This window comes from Gallus gallus, chromosome 20 (genome assembly GCF_016699485.2).
Source record: "Gallus gallus isolate bGalGal1 chromosome 20, bGalGal1.mat.broiler.GRCg7b, whole genome shotgun sequence".
Lineage (NCBI taxonomy): Eukaryota > Metazoa > Chordata > Aves > Galliformes > Phasianidae > Gallus > Gallus gallus.
In genome coordinates, this window is record NC_052551.1 from 5384154 (window position 1) to 5404680 (window position 20527).

The 20527-nt window shown below is 48.6% G+C and overlaps 2 protein-coding genes across 10 annotated transcripts; one reads left to right on the forward strand and one right to left on the reverse strand.

Annotated features, from left to right (window-relative positions):
* Positions 1-1318: 1318 nt before the first annotated feature.
* On the reverse strand, positions 1319-8822 carry GHRH (growth hormone releasing hormone). 3 transcript variants are annotated; one of them, XM_015296360.4, is made up of 8 exons: positions 8658-8822; positions 8117-8377; positions 6089-6188; positions 5154-5285; positions 4423-4527; positions 3720-3857; positions 3287-3346; positions 1319-2249 (listed from the first exon to the last, which is right to left on the reverse strand). In XM_015296360.4, exons 3-8 carry the CDS (start codon positions 6166-6168, stop codon positions 2198-2200), a joined length of 567 nt encoding a protein of 188 aa, XP_015151846.1. In that variant the 5' UTR covers positions 6169-6188; positions 8117-8377; positions 8658-8822; the 3' UTR covers positions 1319-2197. The 3 variants fall into 3 exon arrangements, with proteins under 3 accessions (XP_015151846.1, XP_015151845.1, NP_001035554.1); XM_015296359.4 differs by lacking the exon at positions 8117-8377; NM_001040464.2 differs by lacking the exon at positions 8117-8377 and having other exon boundaries at positions 3250-3346.
* A 5772-nt stretch (positions 8823-14594) lies between these two features.
* Positions 14595-20210, forward strand: MANBAL (mannosidase beta like). Of its 7 annotated transcripts, XM_040650742.2 has the most exons (6): positions 14595-14630; positions 14803-14927; positions 16590-16693; positions 16768-16818; positions 17316-17510; positions 18826-20210. In XM_040650742.2, exons 5-6 carry the CDS (start codon positions 17361-17363, stop codon positions 18934-18936), a joined length of 261 nt encoding a protein of 86 aa, XP_040506676.1. In that variant the 5' UTR covers positions 14595-14630; positions 14803-14927; positions 16590-16693; positions 16768-16818; positions 17316-17360; the 3' UTR covers positions 18937-20210.
* The last annotated feature ends 317 nt before the right edge of the window (positions 20211-20527 follow it).

Here is a 20527-nt window from a genome sequence, read left to right on the forward strand (position 1 = left end):
CGTGTCTGTTCTTTGTCATACCAGCTCCTGCCGTTTTGCTCGTGGTGAACTTGACGCTGAAGACATTACAGCTTTAATGAACTCTCCTGCACTCCTTCAAAGACTGATCTCATGTTGCGTTCCAGCCCTCTGGGAGTAACGGACTCGTAACCGAGAAATAGTTAAGCTACCATTTGTGCTATTGTACTCCAGAATTCCTTTTCACCCTGATGAGTTCCTTGGGGCCTCATATTTTGTTTTGTTCTACTGCACACCTATCAGCTTTGGGTCATACCGTGTTTTTCTGCTGCTGCTCACGGTAGGACAGATCCCAGGACTTGACTCTGGGAAGAGCTCTGGCCCATTCTCGTGGGTACCAATGCAAAAAGAAAACCACATGGTTCCACTGCGATGCATTTCCTGAGCTCTGCTTGTTGCTGTTGATTTTTTTTCTACTCTTTGTTAGGAAAGGATGCTTTTCTTCTTCTGACCTTTTATTCATCAGACACTTTGTTTTGTTTCAGGCATTTAATCTGCCCGAGTTTGAGCGTTTGTTTCCTCATTTTGACAGAAACTGAACTTTCAGATGAACCCTTTTTACGACGCTTACAATTTTTTTGTCACCTTGTTTATTTTCTGCTATAGGAATCTGCTGTTGTGGATGGGGTTTTTTTGTCTTTTTTTTTTTTCCCCACATTCCTTTCCTTGGAGTGAGGTGTAATAGCCTCAGGCCCGTTGGCTGGTGTGACAGAGCAGCCTTACAAGCACTCTTTGAACCAGAACTTCCTTCTGTTGCAGGTCATTCTCCAGCTGCACTGTGAAGCAGGAGGATGTGGTGTCTCACCGTGACCGTTCCCTGCCTGCATAAGGGTTACAGATGACCCATTAGAGCGCTTGCTGCTGTCACAGCTTCACTGATGTACAGCTTCCCTTCATTGCTTTCCAACCTGCTGGGCAGTTGGTAATTTTTTTATAGTGCTAGAATTGTAATCGGAACGGGGAGAACATAATCTGTAGGGCTTCGGTGCAAGTAGGAGTTCATTTCCACGTATGCAGGAGCCTACTATACAAGAACACGGTCGCTTCAGGGAAGAGATGATACATACTGCAGATGAGCGAGGAATTGTTCCAGTGCAGGGAGGATGCTTTAAGAGGCTGCGGTGTGTTTGTGTGCAGTGTATTTCCAGCCTGGTCCTGAGCGGTTGGCACTGGCCCTGCTGCCTCTGCGAGCACAGCTCTGAGTCGTGTTCTGTGCTCCTGTCAGCTCTCCTTGAGTGCTGTCTTCCACTGTGTGCCCAGAATCAGAGAGTGTCTCAACAGACAAAGAGCCACCTTGACCTGCTGTTGAACAGGTTTATTTAGAACAACTTTTATTCCCTGCTCATGATGGGAGTGCAGACCCCATCCTGACATTATTTACATTTTCAGAAGACATAAATATTACACAAACGGTAGAATTCGGGTGACAGGGAAGGAAGTCGCTGTGTGAGAGATTACTGTCCTAATAACTTGTAAGTGATAGTGCAAACATTTACTGCAGTAACCCTATAGCCATGGTGGAGTTCAGAGCCACTGCATGGCACGTTGAATTAAAACACAGTGTCAGTCCAATCTGATGCACAGGGATCTCTTTTAGCTCTTGCAGAACAAAGCTGTAGCTTTGGTTTAAACACCTTGAGGCTGATCAGTAACTGCTTATAACGAGCTTTGTGTGTTCAGTTTTGCTGCCAGGGCTCTATCAAAGAGCCAACAGCCCACAGCAGTGTTTGTGATGGGTGGCAAACGTGTGGATTCATGTCTGACCTCACCCTGTGCCGAGCTGTGGGTGGTTGTGCCATCAGCAGCTGTTTAGAGGAGGCTGTAATCAGTTCACTGAGTCGCCCAAAGGTGCTTTTTGGTGGCCTCGTGTATATTAATTGGGCCCTCAAACAGAGTGATGATTTGGCAGAAATTTTGCTACGCTTCATGATCCAAAACCCCCTAATTAGTAATTAACGTCTCCAGGGTTACAAGTGTGCTGGTTATTTTAGCAGCCTGAGGTTAAACCACAGAGGTCTGGTGGTTTTTTTTCTGATTCACTACCCAAACCAGTGTTCAGAGAGGGGAATTAAATGGTAAAGACCGAAGTAAATGAAGTAGTGCATCAGAACTGCATTCCTTTCAGCAGATTTGAGGAGTGTTTGCATCAGTCTCCAGCTGGTCACCTCCAGGAATGTCTTCATTGCTGTGAATGGCTTACGGTACAGTTAGATCCACGAGCTCTGAATATTCTGGACAGAAGCAGGAGGAAAGGAGAATTAAGAAAAAGCTATTGGTGAGCACATGCAAACCTTTCTTTTTCCCTGTTTGAGTATTTTCTTGGCTCATCTTATGGGAAGAATAAATATATACCACTGAACGTAACCAACGCAGGCATGGTAAGCAAGATGCCAAAATGCCATGCTTTCCAGCTGTATCCACATCATTTCTTTTGCACCATTCTGGTCTTTCCCTGCTACCCACAGCCCCTCTCTACATAATATTTGCACAGGTCTCTTCACGCTGCTTCGTAATGTGCTGGCTATGGTTAGGCAGGCTTAATTTCCGAGACAGGGGAGTGAGATGGGATTGCTGCATAAAGGAGAACACATTTGTGGGGATGAAGGTGATGCCTTCACCTTCATCATGAAGGTAGCAGCCATGGCCTATGTGGGGACACTCAGTCTCCCAGGGCTGTGAAGGTTTAGAGCATATTTCTAGTTTCAGATGACTGATTTTAGGACTGGAGAGTACAGAGCACTGTGAGGCTTCATTTCTCATTCAGCGCACTGAGAGGGAAAGCCTGAGATGTTCTGGGCACCTAAAGGTAGGTTCTGCTGTTCACTTCCAGCCTGGCCTTGACACTCAACGCCTCAGCTTTCTGAGGTTGCTTATGGCTGCTGTGAGCCTGTTCCCAGCTGCACCAGTGGGCTCTGGAGTTCTGCTGGGTTTGCTGGTAGATCTGCAGTGAGAGCTGTGCCTGGGACCCCAGGGGGTTAGGGCTGGAGCAGCCAGACCAGGTGGCATCCTGGGGAGACACGTGCCTAGGTCTTCACAGCACTCATGGTGTCCGTTCGGACTAATGGGTCTTTTGATATTTAACAGAACTCAGTGGGAGCTTTTTTCCCCTGAAATTGCAACAAATGCTCTTTCCTTTGTGAGCAGCGGTGGCAGCTGACTTTGCCAAGGCAGAACCTTCCAGCCGTGTGCTGGGTGCTGTGCTTACAGACTTGCACAGGGGATGGTACTCACCGGAGCATGGGGAGACGGAAAAGGGAAAAATATTTACATGAACTTAGCCAGGGTGCTGGGAAACCCCTCTAACCGACTGCCGTTCACATCCTGAGGCCTGTGAAAGAACAGAGTGGGATGAATGACGCCTTAACTGGGATCAAGATGATTTATTATTTTTTCCACACTGCTATTTGGCTGAACTCTGGATGTGAGGAGACAGCACGGGGAGGTGCTGCTGAGCTTCAGATGTGAGGAGGCAGCACGGGGAGGTGCTGCTGCTGCAGGCTGGCCAGAACTGTGCCTTACCTGCAGCCCACCTGCCCAGGAGTGGGCTGTGCTTACAGGTAGGGGCTTTATTCTTTCCCTGGGTGTATCGAAAAGATAGCACCTAGTCCAGTAGCTTCACTTCTGCTTCATGTTCGCCAGACAGCAAAAAGGGCCTTGTCTCATTGCTGCAGCAAGCAGATAGCGAGATGGCTCCCACCTACCTTTGATGCTGCAGCATGGCTCCCAAGAAGTCCCTCAGTACCATCTGCTGGTGGTAACGGCTGTCCATCAGGATGCTGTCTGACTGGCGCCTTGTCAGGAGCTTGTGCACCCCTTCTCCTGGGCTGCTCTCACTGTTTCTGTTACGTGAAGATGAGAAACAGATCTGTGTGAGAGGTGCTTTCAGTCCCTTGCTCAGATGGTGGCTCTGGCTGAGCAGCTCGGCAGAAAGCCTGCTGGGCCTGGGGCTGTTCTGTGCTCCCTGAGAGTGCACAGCTGCATTGCCCAGAGCTGGCTTGCATCTGACTAGTTGGGCTTATCTATGTAAGCAGAGCTACCCAAGTGCTGGTAGGGAGGCAGTTTTTTGTGTTCAAACAGGCCTGGAATAACAGCATAACAATAGGTGTTTCCTTCCAGTGAATGATGGTTGCAGCTGTTAATCTGTGAAGGCTGCTGCTTGTTGCTGGGGCGGTAGAGCTCTCAGCTGATGTGACGCTGATAGGCTTGGAGGGAAGGGTTAATTAGGCTGCTTGATAATCGTTGTGATTAGAGGGGTCTTAGAAGCGGGGATGCAGAATGTCCCTTTGGGTGTGGAGCAGCAGGAGAGATTGCTTCTGTTGCAGTGGAATGCAGCTATTTCTGCTCCGTGCATAAAACGTAACCAGCAAAGCATTGTCCCGAGGGCAGCAGATCCCCGCAGCTTACCTGAGCCGTTTGCCAATGATGGTCTGTAAGAATTTGCGGGCAGAAATCTGCCCCAGGAATTTCCGGTAGTTGTCGGTGAAAATGGCATCAGCGTGGCGCTGCATCCTGGGGGGGGACAGGAACAGGAGTGCTCAGTGAGCCCATGGTCAGCCTTCTGCTGGGAGGTGGGCACTTGGCATGTCTTCATACTCCGGATGTAACTAACTGCTGAGATCAGCGACAGGTGAACGTACTGGATATCGAACCGAGCTAGTGTTGGAGAGTGAAAGGTGTGGGGGAGCCTGGCCCTGACAGGGTGGCATCCAGCAAAGCACAGTACATCTTTTGATTGATATTTGTACTGAAACAACTAAGAAGTGCCAGCAAAGCAAAGGTGACGTCAAGGAACAGTGGGCAGGGGAAGAACCAGACTGGGAGAGGGCTGTGCTGGGAATGGGATGTTCCTGTGCTCTGCAGCAGCACTGTCATTTTTTGGGACACCTCTGTCCCAGGCACAGGGCTACAGAAAATCCACAGGCTAAAGAAAAGGTTAGGGAAGCATAAACCATATGCATGGTCTTCAGTGCTACAAGCATGAATCCACTGTTTTTAAGACAACCGACCATCCCTTCTCTCCTGGAAGGAGTGGAAAGGAGAGGCTTTAACAGCCATGCTGTGGGTTTCCAGAGCTTGTTGAAAGACAGCGCTCCCTGCAGAAGTGCTGCAGAGGGGCTGAGAGGTGAGGTACAAACCTTTTCTCAGTGGGGTCTGTTAACAAACCCTCCTCGTCCTGTTCCTCTGCTGAGGGGCTGTGGCTCTGCAGCAGGCTGTGGTCCAGGAGCTGGAAGTTCACAGCCTTGCCAGTGACAGGTCCTGGGCTGTACCTTCAAGAAAAACCCAAGGCATGCTGTGAAATGTGCTCAGATGCCAGTCAGGGATTGGTCTTCTTGAGCATTACTCTGCGTTCTGCTTTTTCTTTCTCTCTCCCTTTCCTTACCCTACCTCATCAATAACACTGGTTTTGTCCATCACTCTCCCCAGTCAAAAACTGCCCTGAAGTAGCAAAAATTCAGCTGATAAAGCTTCCCCAAATACATTTTCCCCTCTCTGAGCTTCCAGCAATGTTAAGCAAAGCTCTAGCTGTTGTGGCATTGTCATGCCATGGCTTTGGCACAAGTCTAAAGCATTTTCGATGAGACACTGCAAATCTGCTTTACAGAGCCCTATGGCCAGTTTTATACATCCATCAATTTGTAATGGTAGGAAGGAATGTTAACTTCTAACAGTTGACAAGGAAATAGTTGAAATATTAATTAGCAGCTGTTGAGTTCCCACACTGAACCTGCAGTTCTATTTCAGGGCAGGTAGCCTTCAGGCACGAATTTCAGCCGGTGATGGAGCTGGTGGTGCTGGCTGCTCTGGAGATGGCTAGATTTCCCTTTATAGGACACAGCATTCAATGCCAAAACCAATTGCTGGGCTCAAATATTCCTCATTAAGTGTCTGCCTTCTTGGGAAACCACATGTAAACTAGCAGCATTCCCAAAAAAATAAGACAGTGTAAAGATATACGTTCACCAGTGGCTTTCAGAAGGTCTGGCAAGCTTGATTTGACATGTGCTTATTTTGCACAAGGTCAGAAGTGAGGCAGAGAGTTACAGTATGGGTGAAGCATTCAACATCTTACCTGAGAGCTGGGTAGAGAGGAGAGGAGATGGAGCTTGTGACTAAATGCAGGAACAGGAACAGGGTGGCCTTATCCAGCATCTTCCACCCTTTGGAGTCACCTGAAACATGGAGCAGTGAGTCAGTGGCACGAGTTGCCCAGAGCAGCCTCTCCACCAGCCCACATTGCTGCACAACAACCTCCGTCGCCCAGCTATGCCCGGAGGAGCCCCCTCTCCACCAGTAAGAGACACCAGTGCGGCTCTCAGGACTGAGGTGAAGGTGGGATGGACTGCACCATCAGTGTGTGCTGGGGACAAAGACTGCAGTGTTTTGCATCCTGAGGCTGGCTGTGTGTTCAGCATCCCCCATGGATGACTCAAAGCAAAGAATCGCCCGCGGTTGCACACCACCAGCAGGTGAACGCAATGCTTTTGTTACTGGAAGCAAGAGACGGCGGGAGAATATTCCTGTTAACATTATTCCTGGGTTTTGATGGAAAGCAATTGATCTTCAGCTCGAAAAAGATTCTTTAAGAAAGCAGAATGTGGATGGAGGTCTTTAAAACATCAGGTTTCCTTGCTCAGATGTGCTATTTTACACAAGAAAAGGGCAGAAAGACGTTTGATCTCCATGAAAGAGAAAAGTTCATTTTTCAGGAGGGAAGGAAAAAACAACTTCCAAAAGTTTAACAATACCATATTGCAACAAGAGCAGTTTCCAAACGGAAAGGGTCTCATCGGGCTCCTAATTTCCCCAGTGAACCTTCCAAGCAGTGGGTTTTATGGCTGGTGGTGGCAGGAAGCAGCTCTGATGGAAAATGTCAGCAGTGAGCGCTGTTTTATTGCACAGCTACAGCTGCCCAGCTCCCCTGACTGCAAACTGAACAGTGTGGGGAAGTTTCTCCAAGCACTGGTGTGGTGTGTGTGCAGGTGAGCACGCTGCTGAGAGCAGGGAATTGTAACAGGACGAGGGGCACTGTGCTGAGTGGCAGCCGGTGGGCACAGCGGTGCACCATGAGTTGGGGTTCCTTAGTGCAACCCTTCCTCACTCCGCTCCCTATTCCAGCAGTGCTGACAGCCCTGATTTGAGCAGAGCCACGTGCAGGAGGGCAGCCTTCCTCCAAACCCGCTCTAAGGAGGGCTGTCCCCCCTCAGAGAGCCAAGGAACACCCAGAAGCAGCAAAAAAAGGTGACTGGGAGACACTTACAGCACTCCTGGTCCGGCTTTCCATTAATTTCCTATCTTTCATTTGAGCTTGGAAAAGCATGACCCTCTCGTGCCTCTCTCCCCTGAGTATCTCAAAGACAAATTCCAAATCAGAATGACTGCTTAGTCTGTATGTGCTGGAGGGTACCAGGAGACCATGGCACCAGCATCTAAAGGAAGCGCCAACCAGGAGACATGTACAGCTCCAAGCAAAGCCACTGTGTGAGCTGAGAAGTGAAATATTGATGTAAATGAGAAGAAAGCCTCTCACAGTGTTGTCCGCTTCCCTTTTTTCTTCCTAGGGTGCAGCCCTGATTGCCTGTGCTGGATTTTCCTCCAGAGCCACTTTTTGTCCCTTTGAGATTCTTTCTTCTTTCTCTGCTTTTTGTGTGATGATTTTTGTTCTGTTTCACCTTTCTTCCCATCTTGCTTTGCCTTTTCTCCCCTTGCTGCCGTCTGCCTCTCATCCCTTCAGCTTTTTTGGGTACGTCTGTCTCCCCTGGGAAGGAACCTAAAGCAAAAGCCCCTCTCCCCATCCCACAGGTGCCTGCTGCTTCAGACAAGAGGATTTAAGCATCACCCTGCACACAGGTAGATGACAGCTCTGCAAAGCCGTGACACCCCCACATTCTCCCAAGGTGAGAATTTTGCCTTTCTTGTCTGTTCTGGCAGCGTGCGGATCAAAATGATTAATAAATTCCCCTTGAAGATGAAGAGCTTTTAGCACCATTCCAGCAGACAAAGCGCGGTAGCTCCGTTCCATCCTGCGCAGTGCTAACACAGCAGCGTTTGTGAGAACGATGCTGGGAGAGATTGATAACTGTGTCTCCCAAAATCTTACCTGATGGGTCTCAGAAACACCGCTGCAGAGATGAAATGGAGCTCTTACTGCACCTGCGGGTTTGTGAGGGTCAGACTTTCATACCAGGGCTTCTGCTTTCCTAACACCGTATTTCATTCGAAGCGGCTGGCTGCCTCACAGCTGGCTCTGTGTTGCTGTAACACGCTGTTGCATTCCTGCTCACACTTCGTTTTGGCACAAACATGACTTTGCTGATTGGTGAGTAGGATGGCGTTCATTTTTCAAAAGGAATTTGCACGGCTATAGCAAAAGAAGAAATCTCTGCTTCATTTAGTGGCTGCCTGGCAGTTTCACAAGGCTCCCCTATATTACTGCTGTACTGCTTTGCACTAATCCAATAGTTCAGTTACTGTTTCCTTCTCTAACTTCACACAAAAGAATCCCTTATGATACAAAGGGTATTATATCCACAAAGCTAATTACTAATGCCAGCTTAGATTGCATTTCAGTGTAGTTTAATTGCCTCCGATTTTCAAATAGGAATTACCTTGTTGAGCCCACATGCAGAGATCATACTTACTGTGCCTCAAAACGAGCCCTTCCCGGATCAGCTCCCACTCAGGTATTCCCCTGTTGCAAACACAACTTCTCCTCTGCCTGTGAGCTCTGCGAAGCCGTCCCCTGCACAGACCCCAGGACCCCACAGAGCAGGGAGCACACCGAGACCTGCCCCCAGCTGTCCTCTGCCTGCCGGGGAGGTGCGCTCCTCCTCTTATACCTGTGCTCCCTGGGAGTCCTGTGGGCTTCTGCGCGTCACAGCATCAATTATCCTCCTGAGTTTCAAAGGCTGTGTTTAGCATCCTCTTTTTAGTGTGTGCAGGGAGGTTGTGGGGAGGGGGTATGGCTGCGAGTTAGAGTTGTTTGCATGTTTTCTTTTTATCATTCAGAGAGGGAAAAGCAAATAACAACAATGACAATCTGGTAGAATGAATGACAAATTTGCTTTGCAAAGTAAACTTATATTTCCCTTTGCAATTGCATTTCTTCCTCCTACCCAACAATAAAAGAGAGTTAACCATTAATACTTCCTCACGCTACCTGCTTGGGGGGGGGTTATCTCTGCTATTTTCTTTCTCTTTGATTATCAGTGTTTTCCTCCTCCTCCTCTGTCACTCACATCTGCTAGCACCAGCGGGGCACTTCATGCTTCAGTCCCTTGCAAACACGGCAGCTTCAGATCAGGCTCACGGCGGCTGGGGAGCCCTGCTCTGCTTGTGTGCTCCACCAAAAGGCAGATGTCTTCCCTGGAGAGCTGCATGCTGGCAGCTGCTGTCATTGCCCGAGCAAGGAGTGAAACCCCCCCCCCCCCCCCATTAAAAAGGACACGTAGCTGGAACATCAGGAAGACTGGAACCATTCAGAAGAGATAAAAAGCATGAGTTCTACCTGTTTTCAGTGCTGATTTCACAATGCCCAGAATTGATAGAGACCCAGACCTTCCCACCTTGGGGCTTGCACACCTTGGTGCTGGGCAGAAGTGTCAGCAGCGAGTGACTCATCTGTGCCTACTGCAGGACGCCCTCACCTTGCACTCAGCACAGCTGCTGCTGGCAGAGGCCAAGTGCAGGGAAAGGCAATCAGTGCAGCTGGAGTGTGTAGGAGAGCCAAGTGGTCAGCGTTGGTCCAACTTCACTGCCCCTTTGCTTCTTGCAAAGCAATCAGCGTTGTCACTATGGCTTGCTTCTTAGTAGAGCAGTGACTGGAAGGTCTCAGTAAGCAGTAACCCAGTGGGCAGAGAGGTGTGAGTGAGCTCAGCATGCCAAATGTACAAAGGATTAAACTACAGTCACTCTGTACCTAGACCATCACCTCCAGTCTCGACATGCACTGAGGGCTCACATTCCCTTTGGTGTAAATCAGTGCCAGGCAACTTCCCTGAGAGATCAAGAAGGGTTGAAAGGAGCAAAGCAGGAGCTGGAGTTGGCCCTCAAGTGAGCAGCTGACCAGAGGACTTCTGATATAATTTAAAACAAAACAACTCCAAGAAGAGAAGTGAGAACTGCTGCTTCCCTTGCAGCTGTGAGAAGAGGCATCAGCCTGCCCACGCAGAGAGGGTCTGCTGTAAGATCAGGCAGACAGACGTGCACCATCCTTACTCTGGACACTGGAGAAAGGTATTCCTGGATAGCACAGAGCAGGGTTTTCCAAAACTGCTGTACTGATGCACGCTCCTGTGCACTGTTTCTGCAACTGGAAAAGGACTTTTGTCTGCATTTTTGAAACAATCTGTTCACGTTCTCTCATGCGTGAGGCCAGGTGCACCAATTTTTCAGCGTGACTTATTTTTCTTCCACTGTCTTGGTGCTACACTGGCTGCACAGATGAATCAGACCACGCTGTTAAACCAGTTGAGAGCTGATGCTGTTCCAAGATATTATCCTATAGCTTGTTTCTGAGCTAATTCTCTATCTGCCTGGCCCACTGCCTTACACAGAGCTGCTGTAAGATATGGGGCAATATCTCAGATCAAAGGGAATCAGTCGATAATTGACTCGTTTATAGCTGCCTGCTGCCCAGCTTGGATTATGAGGGCTGTAATCTGCATTTATATCTTAAGTGAGCTGCTGTCAAAGAAGGCTATGTAAAAATCTCTGTGGTGGTATGGGGTTTCCCAGTTCTGCCTGGACTGGGCTCCTGTCATGCACAGCTGGACCCAAAAAGGCCTCACAACAAAAGCTCTTCATGACCAGGTCAACTGTGGAAGGCAGCAGAAATTTCTTAAAGTCCTCCAGGCTCCACTGGGTAGAAACAGTTTAGGAGTTCCTAAATAGCATAAACAGAGCAGCTGTTCTGTGCCCAGGATTTCCTGTCTTGGTTTTATTCAAAGCCTTGGTGCCTTCCCAGGACCCACAGTGGGTAGCTGCCTTTTTTCCTAACCCTACATTGGTGCAAAGCAACAGAGTCTATGGCCAAGTACAGGCCAGCACAGGTAAATTTGGCTGTATTTTGGAGTCGTATTTGTGTAGATATGACCTACCTGGGTGAAGCACAGGACAGGTAGTTATATTTCACTGCTGGTCCTTTGCTGATGAAGGACACAGTGTTAGAATGCTGCAGCAATTTCCCAGATATTGATTTCCTCTTAGCTTTACCTCCTCCAGTCTCTATGCCAGGCTTTAAAAAATCGCCCCTGTCTGTTCCAGGTGCACAGCACACAGCTCCAGATAAGCTGAGCAGCATGTGAAGTGGTCCTACTCACCTTGGGAGGCTGAACATAATGACATAATAACCCATCAAATGACAAGAAAGAAAACGATCCCCAGTTCTTAGCTGTCAAAAGTGTTTCTGCACTACTCTAAAATGCCACAGGCAGTGGCTGTTGGCCCCCCATTACCCTTAGAGCCACACACAACTGTTTCCTATGGTCTTCTTTCACTTGGGAGGTGTGGCAGTGTCCAGTTGATCACAACTGCCCTAATGTTACATTAGATGCAACGGGCTGAGAAGTTTGAGTTATATTTTCAGTCTAACGTTGCCACCCTACAGGTAGGATGGTACACGTTTTAATTCCAATGTCTTATCCCACACAGTAGACCTAAGGCACACTATAATTAAGTTGACCATCAGTCATTTAATACATTGCCCATTATTCACACATACACGGTACTTTTTGTTCCGAAGTTCTTTGCTAAAGTGCAATAATTTCTGTGTCAAGAAAGCAAACAAAGTGAGATGAAAAAGCCCAGGTTTGATCAGGCTTACAATTACTTCTAAAGAAGAAATGGAGAACCCAAAATTGGTAAGATTTGCCATTAGAAAATTACGCATGTCTTGGCTTCTCCATCTTGGAAGGATAAAACACTGAGATGTGGATCTTCAGAGCCTCCAAAGCTGACCCTCTGCACACTAACAGATTTCCTGGTAGAATTTTCCCTTGAGGAATTCAAATTGATAGGAACCTGAATGCGAACAATTATCAAAATTACCTCCTGAAAAAGGTCCTTCTGGATGAGATCACAGTTTAGGCTACGAGAATGAGTCTGAAGCAAGGGATCAGATTAAAAATAGAGAAAATAAATCCCTAATTCAAAATGTACAAGGATGTGCTATTAGAAAGACTGTCTCAGAGAGTTAAAAGCCTGCTTGAAAAGCCTACTTAATCTTCAAACATTACCGTATCACCCAGACTACAATGGAACAAATGGCAGCAGCCTGCAGGATACGTATCTGTCAGGAGGCCTGATGTGCTCTGTGGGTGCAGACCATTTATAGAGCCAGTACCTGTCTGCCTCTGTTTATCTCCTCGCAGAGCAGCAGGAGCATTCCAGCACTGTCCAAGTGAACTGCCAAGACTTTCAGCCAGATGTCAGTATGTTACAGCCAGCTGAGAGTTACTGGCTCCTGAATTTCTAGCTCTAAACACCAGCTCCCTCCTCATCCTCACTGGCAAACAGAGCTCAGATGCCAGCAGTGACTGCATCTTTGGTCTTCCACTTTCATTTCAGTTTGGAAAGGAGCCTTGTCTGGAAGGTTACACAGCACAATACAGCCAAAGTCAAGAAACAAGGAGAGCTGGAGTTAACTCTACCCCTGTCCCTGGTTCGTGGTGCCCAGGCGCACTGAGGTCCCTCAGCTGCTGATGCCTCCCCTGAGGACTCTGTGTTCCAAACACTGATTTGAAAGCTTCTGCTGAAAAAAAAACAGGGTTTGAGTAAGATGTGTTACTGGTATCAAAAAAGTAAAATAGTTTACAGGGTGGCAGTGAGGAAGGCCTTGTCTCCAGTAAAGACTGAAAAAAAACCCAGAAATAGTTAGACTCCTCTTTTCTTGCATGAATAATAATATACAACCTGAGGATGAGAAGATATCGGTGCACAAGGTTATGGTGTGCGTGCAGTGTGTGGTAACAAATAGGTCTTGCTGCTGAGATGTGTAGGGAATACTGCAATGCAAACCACAGAAGAAAGTTAGAAAGGTAAAAAAAAGCTGAGGATGATTTGAATTCAGAGGAAGACTTCACATCTGAGCTCTGTCTGCTTAGAATTGTGTGCTGACACAATTGCCATTTCTGCTTGTTGAATCAGTGTTAGCTTTGAAACCTACTCAGATCTCATAGGCTTTAGAAAGTAATTCAACCAGCCTACACCTTCAGATAGCTGTCCTTTTTATCATCTCAAAATCAGTGCAAATGCGTGGCTCGGGGTGGTGCAGGTGAAAGCCGTGCAGCCGGAGTGGGCTGATGGCACCACCTGCTTGCAGTTCAAAGGCTGCATCTCTTGCACAGATCCTGGCCTTGCTGTCAGCTGAGGTGATCTGCAGGCAGCTGGTGGTGGTGGGATTGGGTAGGAGCTGTATAAAAACTGCAAATTTCAGCTGCTTATTTCTCTATAAGATGGGTACTGCCATTTTTGCTGGTGGAGAGGAGGAGAAAGGAAGAGCTTTAACCCGGAACAGTTACAGTACAGTTTGCAGCCTAAATGTGTAATCTTTCCCCTTGGCCTGCAACCTTCAAACCATGAGGAGGCGTAAGTGGGCAGTGGCCCCCATACAGTTCACTGTACTGATAGTACTGGAGGTAATTTAACCTGTCCACATTAACCAAACTGATAAAATGTCTCTTGGCATTCACTTTCACAAGAGTTACTTCTCTGTCCTCTATGCTTCTGTGTCCTCAGTGGGCTGTGTTAGGATGGTGACAGGATTTATTGCCTTTCCTGAGCTCTGGGTTTCTCCATTAGACATAATGTGTACAGAAAGCACTGGTAATTGTTTACCAGGAAAATTATGCCACAAGAAATGCTTAGTGAAATGACTTAGTGCTCTGTAACTCACAGCCATATACATTCTGCAGCTGTCTGAAGAATTTTACACATTTAACACAAAGAAAATGACGAAAGGCTTGAAATCCAGATGCTCAAAACCTTAAAAATTGATTCAGTTAATGACAACTGGATTTGAGTGCTTGGGAAGAGTGCAGAAAATTCTCTTATTATAAATGCAAAACAGATCAGACTTTCAGAGCACAAAGCAGTGAAACACAGCACAAGCCATTTATTCCCTGCATAGAGGACCTTCTCCAGACATCTCCATTTGGGATCTGTGTACTGAGTGTGGACATAAAGAGAGGGAATGGAAAGGAGGAGAGGAGATCAGAGGGGAATGGAGGGAAAAAAGAAGTAAGAAAGGAAAAGAGAAGAAAAAAGGAAAGGGGAAGGGAAGGAGGAGAAAAGAAATGGGAGAGATAGGAGAAGTAAGGAAAAGAAAAGAAAGAAAAGACGAATAAAGAAAAAAAAAAGAAAAGATTTGTAGAGAAGGGAAAGGGAAGGGAAGGGGAGAAAGGAAAGGAAAAGAAAGAAGAGAAAAGAAGAAAAGATTGGTGCCGCCGACGGCATCCGAGAGGAATCCGGCAGCGGACCCCCCCACAGGCTCCGGGCTGCACCCAGGCCGCCCTTAGCAACGTGACGCCGCAGGCGGTTGCTAGGGCCGGGGCAGGAAGTGCTTGGCGGCGGCGGAGAGCAGTTCCGGGGCAGCGCGGCATGGCGGCGCGAGGCCGGTGAGCGGGGCCGGGAGGAGCGGGCTGTGTTCTGGGCACGGGGCGGGGGCATGGAGGGGCTCTCGGGGGAGGAGCTCGTGGTGCTGTCGGCACGCAGAGCACGGTGCGAGCGAGTGCTGCGGGGGACGGGAGGCAGCTTTTCCTGATGTGTTTTTGTGCGTTGGCGTTTCAGGCGTCTGAATGAGAGTCTGAATGAGGAGTCTGAATGAGGGGGTTCGTGGCAAGCAAAGGCCAGGTGAGGAATGGAGCGAGCCGCCTGGGTGCTGTGTTGGACCGAGGGTGTGGCCGTGGATGAAGGTTTGTCGAGATGTACTTCGTCTGGATGTCCCGGAGCGGGCCGAGTCAGGGCTGAGGTTTTGGGTGATTGTGTTTGTTGTGTGGGAAGGGCTGCCTTGGTAGGCTGGGGGGGAAGGAGAGGGAGACGTGAAAAGTGCCGGCAGTCAGGAGCACGTCACGTTTCTGCCTGCTCTGTTGATGCAGTTCTAAGCCTGTGGGTCCCCACGGAGGACGGGTGAGGCAGTGTGGCCCCGTGTGTGTTGCAGCATTACGCGCGGGTTTTGAATTTAATGCGAGTGGTTTGAATCCAACTGCAGTTGGATTGGACGTATTGATTGTAGGTGAGGGCTGAATGCCCAGAGGTGACACGCAAGAAGAGGCACTGGATGCTCACATGGCAGGCAGGGCTTCTGTCTCGCAGGAGGCAGGCGTAGTCAGGTGCACTTTGGAGCCTGCTGCTCTTGGCGCTGAGCTGAGGAGAGCATTCAGTGAGCGGCTGTGTGCTGCGTGTCCCAGCCTGAGAAGGGGATTCCCTTGTGGAAGGAAGGCGAGGGTGAAGGAGGCTGAGGGCCCTTTTGTCAGGGCCGGCTCCTCTGTGCCCTCTTGCTTGCCAGAGAGAAGGGCTGCCCCCTGGTCACAGGGAGCGCCTTCTACCTCGTATCCCATGCCCTGTCCTGCAGCCCCCTCCTCCTCCTCTGTGGAACGCCACTGCCAGCAGTGCGGCTGCCATTTTAGAACCTTCGCCATGTCACAGCTGTCACCTTGGTCACCGCTGCCCCACGCAACGCACTTGCCTCTGAGTGCTTTGACGGTTAACAGCCATGCCAGGCACAAAGAGAGCAAGGGCCGAGGATTGCCTCGTGTTAGGTGGGAAGAGGGAGCTGGGGACCCCAGAAGTGAAGAGGAGGAGGGGGCCCGCCATTACCATCAAGCGGAGGAGGGGCAGGATCCATTTCCATCGCACCTGGACCAGCAGCGTGACCACCACCGTGGAGCCTATGGAGGTGGATCCACCCCCAGAAGAGCCAATGGAGGTGGATCCACCCCCAGAAGAGCCAATGGAGGTGGATCCGCCTGCGGCATAGCTGGCCTGGCACCACACCACCGTGCCAGGCCCCGCATCGGCGCCTTCACAGCTCCGCCATCACTGGTCCAGGCGCTCAGCTCCATACCCGCTGCGTGGCCCCCGCCCCCAGCATTAGCTGGGTGGCATTATTTAACATCTGATCCTCCTCTGGAGCCAAGTTCTGCGGGCCCCCAGTCCCCTCTTACGTCCCTGTCTCTATTTTTATTGTTGATTTTATTGTTAAGTTTAGTTTTAGTGTTAGGAGTAAGTTGTTGTTTGTATTTTAGAGTTAGGTTCCGGTTCTTGTTGTTACGTTAGTGTTAGTAGTAGATTGTTGTTACGTTAGTGTTAGTAGTAGATTGTTGCTGTTGTTGTTGTTATTTTAGAGTTAGGCATAGGTTGCTGTTCTTACTTTAGTGTTAGGCATAGGTTAGTGTTGTGTTGGTACTTTCGAGTTAGGCATAGGTTCCTCCTCTCAACTGGAAGTGCACAGTGCTCGCTCGGTAAGCACGCGTCTGATGGGTCATGCGAAGGCATGAGTGCGACTGCCATGAGAATGGAGGTCTGATGGCATCTGTGATTCATTGCATTTCCATCTGGTGACTTTTCTGTTGCAGAATATCGGGGAGCAGAGTGTGATTTGCTGTGCACTTAAGTTGGGCCTCAGGAGAGCAGTCCAGTCGATAACTGTGTGACGAGGCTCCTGCGCAGCCATTGCAAGGTCAGTGTGCCGTACTGTAAGCGTGTGCTGAGGCAGTGTTGGTTAAGCACAGCTCATTGCTCTGTCTCCAACAGGTGGGCTTTCTGCGTGCCTTATTGCTGCGGTTGGCGTTGTGCATACACAAGGTATGTGAAAGTTGGTAACTTGAATAGTATGAATAATATTCTAGTTAGTATTAATATATTAATAATTAATATTATTATTATTATTATTACTAATACTACTAGTATTACTAATACTACTATTACTAATAATTAATATTATTAGTATTATTAAGACTAACACTAAGTGTGTTAGTATTAGTAAACACGTGTGATCAAGCTCAGGGATAAGTTTATTCTTGCCTGTTAAGCTTTTCCCTTCTTTCACGTCCACCCGTCCTATTTTGCTTCTCTTCCCCTCACCTGCAAGTGGAGCAACACAGAATGTGGAGGGCTGTAGTCCTAGGCAGGCGATAAAAGACAGCTGAAACGCAAGTGTGATGTCCCTGTTTGTGATTGGGTCCATAGACCGAGGCTGTCTTGAGAGCACCTCTCTAAGAGAGCGTGGACATTTCTGCTAGCATGGAGTAACGCCGTCAGAGTGCATGGCAGTAATGAGGACTCTTTTTCCCCCCTTGTAGAAAGCAGCCTCCTTGAGAGCAGCAGAGCAGCAGGCTGTGCGCGCTATGGCTGCTGAAGTGCATTTCTCGCCTCCGGAGATCCCTGAGCCCACACTGCTGGAGAACGTGCTGCGCTACGGCCTCTTCTTTGGAGCCATTTTCCAGCTTCTGTGTGTATTGGCCATAATCCTGCCAGTTTCCAAGTCCCCAGAGGCAGTAAGTAGTGCTCTGTGCGATTGCTACAAATGCTCGGAAGATGGGCTGGGAGGGAGCAATGTGTAGCTGTTGCCTACGGTAGCGTTTAGGTTGTTTGTATGCTGTGTTTCTTATTTTCTCCATTTATACACTGTCCCCTTGATTTGCTGTCCATGTGATTAATTCACGTGACCATAAACAAGAGAGGGTCCCTCCATTTCTTCAGAATGACTCTTGGGTTCGGGTAGAGTACAGAGTACCTTCTTTGTTTTGGAGGCTTCAGGCTTTGGAGACTACCTTGATTGAACAGCAGAAGGCATCAGTGTTCACTTCTCAGCAGCACCGCACTGCAAACCTGAGTAATAGCTGCTTGTTGCTCTGTTTCTGCGGAGCCTCCCAGCTACCCGGACACTGATCACAGCCTTTGGCAAGCCAGGCAACTCTGTTTCCTTGGAAAGCCACCCAGATGTGAACCGTAATAGCGCAGTGACTTTAGAGATGACTGAAGAGGTCTGTTTGATGAAAAGGATACTGTCAGATGCGTGCCTCCCGCTGCGTTATCTGGTGCTCTGTGTTGGAAGCTTGAAGCTAGCACGTCTTGCTCTGCCATTTTCTGCGTGTCCTTTTCCAGTTGGCAAGCTCTGACTGCTAGAACCCGAGATGCGAAAGCAATATTTATACTCAAATGCATGTAATGAAAGGAAGCAATCTGTGTGTGTGTGCTTTCTCAAGTGAGACTGGCGCTGTTCCCTCCTGTCTTTACCAGCTAACTAGGCTTTACTTGCCATGGCTGAAATATTATCTGTCATCTCCCCTGAAGGAAACAAGCCCTCTACCTTAGGATTCCTTGTTAGTCCAGGTGAAGAGAGCTTTGCCTTCGGTGCCCTGCCTGGGTTTTGGCCTTGGTGTAATGGCTCTGAACGTGGCATTCTGACTCCAGTTTTGAGGATTCCCTTTTGTCTCGCACATGATAAGGATGACCACATTGCAGAAATACCTTTTGAATGTTACCACCTATGCTGGTGATTCTGTGATATGGTTTCCTTTTTCTGGTTTGAATACTTGCCGTTTAGTGTTGCTTTTCATCCTGCTTGTTAAAATTGGGGTATTTTTTTCTCCAAAGCCTGATTTAGGCGCTCGCTCTCATGCAGAAACACACGCAGAAGCAGCAGGGATGCTGCTCCAGTCTCATTCAGTGTAGGCTCAGTGTGATACAGATGCGTTCCAGCAGAGATACCCAGTGCTTATGTAGTTTTGCTTTCATACAAATGCCCAAAGTGAGCTGCCAGCCGATGGTTAGAAAGTTCCCTGACTGTTTCTGCCTTGATTCTTGTAGGACTCGGTCGGTTCTGAGTCTAAGACTTTGGAGGCAGTGAAGAAACCAAAGGCGTCAAGTGCTGCTCAGCTAAGCAAGAAAGCCAAGAAGGAAGGCAAAAAGAGGCGGTGAGGGCTTGACCAATAAGCCACAAAGGACCAAAGAATCACCTGGAACGCTTCCTCAGAGGTGCACCAAAGGCAGTGGACTGTATGGTGTGGTTTTGTGGCATGACCGTGCTTTCACTTTCATGGACAGTGGAGAGAAATTAAGGAAGCTGGATGGGAAGGACTCCTGAAGCATTCCAAGCAAAGGGGACTTCACGTATGCAGGAGTTCATGGATGGCAAGAGCTGGAGACACTGTGTTCCTTCAGGGTGTGTCTCTTCAGGGCCGGGGACGGTGTAGTGTTTGTTTGAAATATGACTGGCCGGGACTGGAGAGAGAAGTGGTGACATAGCCACAGTCTGTGTAAGGCATCTGGAGCTTCCTGATGCCAGCTCACATCTTGGTTTGTTTGAACACAGATGAGTCAGTGGGAGGAGAAGCTGCTGCGTTAGGTGCCCCAGGGCTCAGAGTGGCTTTGAAGAAAAGGGTTCTGTGGCGGGGCTGCAAGGCTGCCATCCTTTTGCATACACAGACTACCATCCTCAGTTGACAAATGCATTGTGAGCCCAGGTAGGGTAGCAGTGCTGTGCTGGGTCTGTTCTCTACCAGAAGCCTAAGGGCACATTTGCTGGAACCATTGCTTTGAGAAGGACTGTTTGCTGCTCTCCCTTGCTGTTGGTGGATGAGTCGGGTGGGCAGCATGAGGAGGACAGAACAGAGCAGGTGAGACAAAAGCACTCCAAAGTTGCTTGGAGATCTCAAGACAAAGAGACATGACCAAAATTTCCCACACCAGCAGTAAAGAGTAATAATGAGCGGTGAGTTTCCATGAATGAGGATGGTAGTTGTTTTATTTCATCTCGTCCTTCTGCAGGTTCCCTACAGATGGGTTCTGTTGCTTTCTCCTAACACAAGTACAAATACTGAACGAGTAAAGCACACAGTACCCAAACTACAGGAGTGCCAAGGGCTGGTCAGTGATGAGCCCTGTGTGGCTGTTAACTCAGAACAGCAGGCTTCTCCTTCTGTGGGAGCTGAGGCTGAATGACTCCTTGTTAAGTGGAATTCCTGGATACTGGGGTTTTATTTTGGGGGGGGGGGGGAGGTGGGATTGTGCTCTATTTGCTGTTGGTTGCTAACAGCTCGATACCTGTTTCAAAATGTTGATTATCAGCTGAACTTACATTATGCCTTTAGTAATTAACAATGTCTTACGTATTTTATTTTCTGTTAAAATATATACTAAGTACAACTGAAATGTCTTTGTTTAAAATAAAAACAGAAGTCACTTTAAAATCATGCTGCCTCTTTCTGCGTGTTTACTATGAGATCTGCCGGAGCTCTCTGTAGAACCACAGGGACACCAATGGCCTGCTCATGAATGCGCCCCATGAAGGGAAGCCTTTCAGCTCCTTGGGTCTGTGTGAAGTTGATTAGTTCATACTTTGAGGCATGCGTGTATCTGTGTTTGACTTGGAAGCAGCAAATTGTCTGCCAGAACACCTTCACCTTCCTGGAAGGTGGAAACAGTGCAATGTCTCAATTACTTTGCCTCTCGTGAGAGAGATTGGCTCCAAGAGCCCCCATGGAAGTAGCGAAATAAAGGCAGTGTTTGT